This window comes from Habropoda laboriosa, unplaced genomic scaffold (genome assembly GCF_001263275.1).
Source record: "Habropoda laboriosa isolate 0110345459 unplaced genomic scaffold, ASM126327v1 scaffold89, whole genome shotgun sequence".
In the NCBI taxonomy this organism is placed as follows: Eukaryota; Metazoa; Arthropoda; class Insecta; order Hymenoptera; family Apidae; genus Habropoda; species Habropoda laboriosa.
This window is the reverse complement of record NW_017100263.1, coordinates 1,936,286-1,945,705: the sequence shown is the minus strand read 5'-3', so window position 1 is coordinate 1,945,705 and position 9,420 is coordinate 1,936,286. Positions and strand designations below refer to the sequence as shown.

At 32.0% G+C, this 9,420-nt stretch overlaps 1 protein-coding gene across 1 annotated transcript in view; it reads left to right on the top strand.

Annotated features, from left to right (window-relative positions):
- LOC108573126 (putative inorganic phosphate cotransporter) overlaps positions 1-9,420 on the top strand; it is a 23,436-nt gene that overhangs the window by 7,307 nt on the left and 6,709 nt on the right. Inside the window, exons 2-3 of the mRNA XM_017935505.1 lie at positions 593-732; positions 7,000-7,300. Coding sequence (XP_017790994.1) covers positions 593-732; positions 7,000-7,300 — 441 coding nt within the window. The remainder of the gene's footprint in view (positions 1-592; positions 733-6,999; positions 7,301-9,420) is intronic.

Here is a 9,420-nt window from a genome sequence, read left to right as displayed (position 1 = left end):
TAACTCAGATAACTCGAATGTCCATAAAAAATTAGGCACCTTGTGTAAACGAGAGCACTGATTCCATAATTAACTTTTGTTCCATATTTTCATTAACAGCTGTGCTACTCTTTGGTCAATAAATAAGAATTCACAACTCTGAAGTATCAGTTTTAGCATACAAGTTCATCAGAGATTTTTTGCTTCTTTTAGTAGTGTAATAATAAACATTTCTTATGTTAGCATCTGTTTATTGATACTTTACATCAGACCTATTCACGCGAACGCTCATGACTTCTCCTATTTTATTTCTCTGTGTTCTTGTGTAGACCACGGCGCTAATTCTGCGTTTACACGTACAATGAATGGCACGTGGCAAGTGCAGAAAAAATCATCCCCTCCATTTCATTGGCAGTGATCCATTTATTACAATAGCTCCTTACAAGTGGTAGGAGACTACACGGTATATGGGGCCTCTCTCATGGACAGCCTTGTTCAACACCTATTTCTTAAAATATAATACGTTAATGTTATATAAAAAAGATAAATTATATTCAATTTATTATATAATTCTGTATCGTTTTGAAATTATTATTTCAGTTTTTGATTTTAGGTAAATTTGGAATTAGACACCTGCAAGTTCTTCTACTCTTTTTCGGAATGGTTATTGGATATTGTCTTCGAGTAAGCATGTCAGAAGCTGTTGTTACAATGTCAAAACGTACCAATGAATCAGCTAATCTTCACTACGAGGTAAACTATATATCGACATAATTGCTATTAAATAAATATATAAAATAAAAATTGTGAAATTCCGAGAAAAGAGAGTAAATTAGCTTAAAATTTCTAAAAATAAACGAACACTTTATCAAGTTTGTTTTCTACTGTAATGTATACATTTATGCGAATAGAGAATTATATCGATATTCAAATATTTTATAATTTCATGTAGAAGATAAATTTAATCTTGTTTTTAATTACTGTTATTAATAAATAATAATTGTTATAATAATAAGCATTGTTATGTGTTGCGAACCAGGAAAGTATTTTTATCCCCTTTTGCAAATCAAACCATTTAAAGAATTTATCCGCGGATATGAAATTTAGATAGTGCGGAAAGAAAAAAAAAACTGTTGAGGTGATTTTGACTTTACTGCACCGAGCGAACTGAATTGAGCGGCTGAGGAATAAAGTAAATAAAGGAAATAAAGGGAATGCATAAAGTGGTAACTCTCGGATTTTTATGAAACTTTGCAGGATCGATACAGAATCGAAAGTTGTACAGCCAGAGACTCACCTTTATGTATAGAAGCTTAATAGTTTATGAAATATTAAGTAATAAAGGTTAGGTTAGGTTTTGAATCAAACAGATTACTGGCCAGGGCTGTAGTCTGGTAAACGGAAAGGTCCGTGGTTCGAATCCACATTGGGTTCAAAGTTTTTTTTTTCTGTTTACTTTGTTCCAAATTAATTTCTTTATTGCATGTTTTAGTAACATTTCTAACGCACAAGAATGTGCAAAAATATTTTTTATGATTATACATTACATATATCGCATCCTCATGAATGTTATATATAGTAAAAGCAACTGAATTAAAAATATCAAAATTATTAGTACAATTATAATACAATATATACAACAATATAATCAAATACAATACAAATGTCAATACAATATTAATATAATTTTAACCGTTTTCTTTTATAATCTTTTATTATATATGTCGCATTCTAATGGATGATACTTATCGTAAAAAGAATTAAAACAAAGATTTCATACACCACGAACATTTTGTAAAATTAGTTCAGAAAATCATTCTTTGCACTGGAGTTTATTACCTAAACCGTAAAGTATAGTTTTAGATAACGCTAAAGGACCGTATGTAGAAAAGCAGTATTTTACATTCACAATAGATTCTTGGAATTAATAATTTGTATCGAAATTCAATCCACCAAAAAAAAAGTAATATGTATTTTTGATTCAATTGCTTTTACGATAAATATCCATGAGAGTATGCTATATGTATGTAACATATAATTATAAAAAATTTGTTTTGTATACATATTCTTATTTATTCAAAATGTTCTTAAATTCGATGAATAAACAAGCAAAAAAAAATGTTCAACCCACAATAGAAGTAGAACCAGGGACCTTTTGTTTGCCAGGCTACAGACATAAGTACTTAGCTATTACGCTAGCGCAACGACGTGCTTGATTCGAGAGCTTATTTCACATTTGGGCCCTCCCACCACCGACGAAATTCAATCTTTATTAATAAATATCTCACAAACTATTGAGCGCTACATCTAGAATTGAATCTGGTCGTATAACATTAGATTCTCTATCGACCTGCAAAGTTTCATAAAAATTCGAGTGTTACACTTCATGCGTTCCCCTTGTAAGCCTGACGAATTAAAAAGTAAGCACGTCGCGTTGAACACGATGTTTTTAAGTGAGTTATAGAGGACTTTTTGTCCTCTGTGCCTTGAATAATGAAAAATAGCGAAATATCGAACGTGTCCGAATTATCTGACCCCCAGAGTAAAGTGCCTGACCAAGTTCAGGCATCAGGCGTTCTCAACTGCGTAATAGCGTTGAAGGTAAGAGTCAATCGTGACGCTATAATCCGTGAAAACACTTGATGACCAAGTTTCGAAGACTTTCTTAGACCTTCCGTGTGTCGCGTCGTAGATCGTGCCTAAATCATTGCACCGAATCTCGTTGGCCTACGTACGTACAGTTTACTAATGACCAGACAACGTTCGAGGGCTGCGTTTAAATTTTTTCTATGTAAAAATGTGTAAATAAAAATACACACTTGAATTGTTTAAAAATAATTTTAAGAAATACTGTCGTGCACTATCGAAAACAATATTGAAAAGATCGGTGTATTGGTTATATTATATGTATGTAAATACATATCTATTACATACAAATGCTACATATACAGGTAACCCCCTAAAAAATGGCGTGTTACGCGAATCCGTGTTATACGAAACAAAGAACTAGTACAAAAAAGGGGGTTAGGTTCCAAAAATGGAAGAAAAACATACTATTATATTTTTATAATTAAGGGAAATATCTTTCATATACATACATAACATATTAATACGTATTAAATAAAAACAGTATGTATTTTTTATTTCCGCCAGGCATAGTTTAGGGCTGAATAATAGGGATTTAAGGTTGAATAATACTCACCCGAAAATTTGTAATCTATGTATAATGTAGTAAAAATAAAAACACAAAGTTTTCAAGTGCATGTACCTACTTAATACTGAAATGAACTTAAATTTCTAATAAATCTTAAAATTCTGCAGTCAAATCCGAAAAATTTCAAATGAGATATCTTTTTCTCTTAAAAGCCTTTATTACGTTCCGTGTTGTCCGGGTATTTCCCTAATTCTCAAACTGTGTTGGAGTGTAACCGTGTTCTAGGATGCCGTGTTGCACGAGGGTTTTCCCCGATTCTCGAGCCGTGTTATACGGGGGTTACCTGTACTTTCTCCAGTGATAAAGCAGAAACAAGCTGTCAGAACAAAAATTTAACCTTGAGTTTAATATTGGTAGTATTACAAGAATAAATACTCATTGTCAAGTGTATTTTATAAGAAACTTCACAACCACTATCAGTGATGTCAAAAATATAGACAAAGAAGAATCAACAGTCATTTGAAATAGTTCGTTCCTTTCAATATTATAAAGATATAGAAGCTTGCATATCACCTTTATATTTTTATCCGTATAAATAATTTTTGTGTATACATATTTACACGAAAAGCTATTTTTCGTATACAGTAACGTTTGCATTAAAATAATTTCAACGCACGATCAAGATCAATATGAAATTGAAATACTATTGAAAACAGAAATAACATTTTCACGATCGTCATATTCACTTGATTAAAATTTGATTTCAAATATGTACTTCAACCTGATAGATTTAATTAACGAAATAATTCAAATTATCGAGGAAAAATAATTATCTATCGAAACTGCTAAGTTTAGTGATAAGTTTGACAATACCTTCTGAAAGATCGATTTAAAATAGATACCTGCTTTAGCGATCAGCAATTATAAAAAAAATAGTAATTTGTCAATATTTATTCAACAAGATATTTACCTTTTCTGGTAAATGTGTATTTTTACTTTTCCGGCAATATATTAATATATTTGTGATTACTTGTCTAATTTACGGGAGTCGAATAAAAATATCATAGCACGTGTCCGGAATGATTCTGTTTTATTACTGTCGATATGTAGGAAATTTTGTAAACAACCAAAGCGTTTTCAAGTTCCTCTATACTATACGATACATGTAATATATTTAAGGTTGGATTAACTACGTCATTTTGAAATTGGATATCTTTAAACCATAGAATAGAAAAAATACGTTTATATTACACACGTTCGTTGACGGAGCTCGTATGACGTCAACTGCACAACCATTTTTAAAAGACGGTCTCTGAGGGGAAAGAAGGGATGAAGAAGAAGGAGGAAGAGGAAAAAAATATCAGTCTTTTATTACTTAAAAAATTTTAAAAACCAATTTTCTACATCATGGAATATATGGAGAAACAGTTGCACAGCACCTCGTATCTTGCAATTATTTAGTCGTTTAGATTCATAATCTTTTAAATCCAGCGTGTCTGGTTATTGTATAAATCGTGTATTTAATTTGATGCTTTATTAAAAAATTCCAGAAGAACTGACGAAAATTTTTCTTTTCGTAATAGACAGTAATGTACGAAAAGAAATATTTTAAGAAACTTGAAAATATTGTTTTAATTAAAAATGTTAAGATACTTTCCAATTCGTTCTGGTAGCATTATCATACAGAAGATCAAGATGGGTGCAGTAACTGCTGGAAATGCTATCTTTTCATATATTATATAACGTTATGAACGTATTATGCATACATATGTATTATTCACATGTAAGCAGTGGAAAAGGAAGTACAACCCATTAAAAATGTTTTTCTCGAAACGAGTTACCAACAGTTCTTTCATCAGTCAATATGTCGACATTTTTTTTTTAGACTTTTTAAAAGAACATTTATTTGCAACAGTTTCGATATTTGATGTATTTTAATCAGAATGTAATAATTCGTTCGTGTAAAGTATCGATCCACCAAGGCAGATAGAAAGTGTAGAAAATATTTATTATAATTAATAATCTTCGATATAAAATTCACATTGACCTTGACCTTGACTTTCGTGTACTGGTTTGATCGAATAAAGTAGCTCCGATGAGTAAGAGTGTTTCTTTCACACGTCTACCTTCTGTAATTGTACAGGAATGCTACTCGATATCTTATGCGTACGTGTCATATAGAACTATGCGTGTCACGCGAAACTGTGTTACATTGACTTTTATTTCGTTCTTATTTGATGTCGGAAAAAAGACAGAATAAGGAAAAATATTAGTTTCACCACTGGTGTTTGGTTTATATGTTATCGAACGGGATTTGATATAAGATAAGATGATAAAAGCACTGTTATTTGTGAAAGTTACATTGCACGATAAAACTGATATAAAACTATAATCATCATTCTTGTGGAGATACATGCCTGAAGGTGAATGCACGAAAAAATATTTATGTTTCCACCGAGATGTATTTTATAGTAAATTTCGTTTGTAAATGCATCTTTGTTGATCCAAACGCTTAAGTTCCCTTGAAAAAAATTTTCATAATTATTTTATTTTCTGAAAATCTGATATCACAATTTTTCCATATGTTGCGGAGAATAACACAGTCATGTTACACGCAATACGCAGTAAACGAAGTTGTGTTTTGGTCAAGTTTTGTTGCATTTTGATGTTTAACCATTTCATGGATATATTTCGGTGAATGAATTTGAAATAGTTCCATGTATCGTATAACTTTGTATAAATCTTCCATTCTGTTCTTGCGTGGAACCTGGATGGTATTATAGACGATAGGAACTACATTTCACGATAATAATAATTTTGTTAGTTCTTGCGTTTTTTACACTTCACATTATGGTGCTTGCAATTATTTATAAATCTATGTAACTTTGCCACATTTTGTTGCATCTAATCACAATTATTTCTGTTCCTATGGAATGTACAAGAATTCACGAAACATTCTGCACAATATCATATCAAAGTTTGCAATATTTATGCGGACAGTGAATGTTGTTACTATTTTAAAAGATAGGGTGAAAGAATCGTACAAATGTCAGTTGCTATTCCATTGCAGTTAATAAATTAAAAAAATTCTTCTTTGTATTATTACGATTAATTTATTCCTGTAGATTCAAAACATTTGTTATCTTAATAACTGCTGTTTCCAAGTTTATTCAAATTTGTTATTATTTTGATACATACAAAGAGCATAAATTTCTAATATAATGGTGGTGGTGGTGAAACACTGATTTTTGTGTAATGTACCGTATGCAAAGTATTGTAATACTTGTTTACATTAAATTTAAAAAACAAACAAACAATATTTGTAACAAAAATGAAAACTATAATAGAATATTTAGAACAAATAATTCTTTCTCTGACAATTAGAAGACATTAACATAGTAATATTTATTAGATTCTGGGTGGCATAAAAGTCCCTGATTTGTTTAAAGATAAGTCCTGAAATTTACGGAAAGTTATGGAAAATGTAGGAAAAGAGAATATTTGTGCTATCAACGAGAAGGTAAAACTCTAGTTTTGCGTGTTAACTTTTTATTTTTCTTTCTTATCCTCCGACTAACAAATCAAAAATAAAGTATCAAGGACTTTTGCGCCGCTCTGTATTTGATAAAACATAAGCACGGAACAGTTCGATTTACATCTAGCTAACTTTAATATAAATTACTAACTTATGATGTTCTCATTGACATGAGTTTATTTAAATGTCAATTCTATCGAAGTAACTTCGTAATTCAAGTTTTGCAGAGATTCATTGTTTCAGTGAAGTTTAACCTCCCGTTCGGTATCCCCTGAATTTAATCATTCGGTAAAATAAGCAGTGAGAGAAGTAATGTTATTATTTTGGATAGGTATTTGACTGGAATGGAACGGAAAAGTCCACGATCCTGAGTTCTTTCTTTTGGGGCTACACGGTAATGCAAATACCAAGTGGTTATATAGCAAGAGTTTGGAGCGGCCAAAAGTTACTCAGTTTTGGAATACTACTTTGCGGAATTTTGAACATTTTAACACCAACTGCAGCTCATTATGGGAATTATATTGCTGTCTGCATCTGTAGGGTAGGCATGGGTTTCTGTCAGAGTTGCCTCTTGCCATGCACCCACACCCTTCTTTCTAAGTGGGTGCCTCCGTCTGAACGAGCACGACTTGGTAAGTCTTATACTTTTGATGACATTACATATGTACCATGCACCCACACCCTTCTTTCTAAGTGGGTGCCTCCGTCTGAACGAGCACGACTTGGTAAGTTTTACTTTTGATGACATTACATATGTATATATATGCATTTCTTCGATTATAATTTAAGACGCATACCACGAATTGTTTTTCCAACCAGTTTATGTGATTAATTCTACCAGGATTAAACAGGAAATATCACACATGAGTCTTCATTTCGTTTCGGTACTCGAATAATTTACGTTCTACGTGACGTTTTTTCGTTGTTTTTGGCTTTAAATTGTTCAATGTATTTTTCAAATACATTGTAAATTTGCCAATGCAGAAGTGTGTATTTAACAGTCAGCCTATACGCAATATCTATAATATATGCGTGTTGCACTAAAAAAGAAGCGACGAAGAATTGTGGCTCACGATAAGCAACCTTGAATGACTAAAACTTGTGGCCTTTACGTTAACACGTGCGGTAAATGTACAAGTTGCAGCACCGATATGGAATTCAGATCAGTTATCTAATTCTCTACTGTTATGCAATAAGTATTGATTTAGCTATTTACGTACACACTATATTGAGGATTACATTAATTTTTTTCAACTAACTTTTTTAACGGTACCGCTGTTGTTGATGTTACTAAGTTTCGAGTATCTTTAAATTTACGTTTGTCAAACATTCCAAGTTCATCGCTAGTGTAGAACCGTTCAATTTTATTCGTGAAAGGCAAAACACATACTAACTTCTGTAATAGCTGCATTGACTTTTGATAACTTTTTTAGTTGTAATTAAATCGAATTCAAAGGAATTGCAAGAGAAGCGTGAAAATTCAAATACACAAATGCAAATACTTTTCTTACTTATTTTAACCATTTGTGCATTAATCGTCGATTAATTTTAAAACACTGTAAATGTACCGATTGAAAGCACAATTTCGTAAATTACAATTTCAATATAAGTATTACCAGAACTTTGTTAATTTCAATTGACATTTATCGATGTAAGAAGTATGCATATATTACCGATTGTAGGTATAAACATTTTCGCAATATTGTTTCCGAATTTTGCTAAATACGAATTGATACATATATTACCTATTAGAAAGAATTCTACAAATCTGTTCAACCGAACTACATTCATGATAACAGAATCAAAAGGTTATCTGTATTTTTAATTTGGTCTTTATTGCGAAATATGTTTATAAAGATAAAAAGCGATTTCGCTAAGTGTATTACTGTATTACGTTGCAGAATTGCTAAGGTCGTCTGCAACAAATGCTTATCGTATAATTCAATCGATCGTATAATTTGTTATTTAGCGTAAAACATAATTCGCTGCATAATTAATCTTTAAGAAAAGGAGTTCATATTATCATCTCCAATTTTATTTCACCTGATTTGCCTTATTGGAAATAATATGGAAGTGATTTAATTTCATATAACTACACCTAAAGGCGATTAATAATTAGTTACACATTGACGATGAGTGTGAGACTAATTCGTTGGCTAACAAAACTTTTGGATCTAATAGATACTGTTTTAAATTGCTCTTCCTTTCTTTTTCAAAGCGTAGATCAGAAAAAAGAACTAGGTTGAACATTATAGAGTTCGATTTTTTGTGTTGGTTTTTAAATGCTAGGCTGTTTTGATCTCCATCGTAAAGGAAAGACTAATGTAATTTATTGAACAGCAATTTTAATATTACATACTCATATATTACCCGTTTGAGTCCCACGCGCCGCATTCGCGCTCTTCAGATTTCATGTCGAAAAAACCCAGTGCATTTGAACGATACGGACAACTGACGGCGCACTCACAATCTGACGAAACGCGCTCAACTTTTCAGACGCACGTACGTCGCTTCGCTACTCTTTTTGTATACAGGGTGTCCCGTAACTCCTCGAACACCCGGAAATGGGGGGTTGCTGGGGTGATTCTGAACAACTTTTTCCTTTTCCAAAATCCAGTTTGAAGCTTCGTTTTCGAGTTATTAACGAAAAACACTGGCCAATCGGAGCGCGCGTAGAGCTCGCGCTCAGGGATGGACGAACAGAGATTCACCCGCGCGCTATCGTGAACGACGCGTACGCGTCACTTCTTGG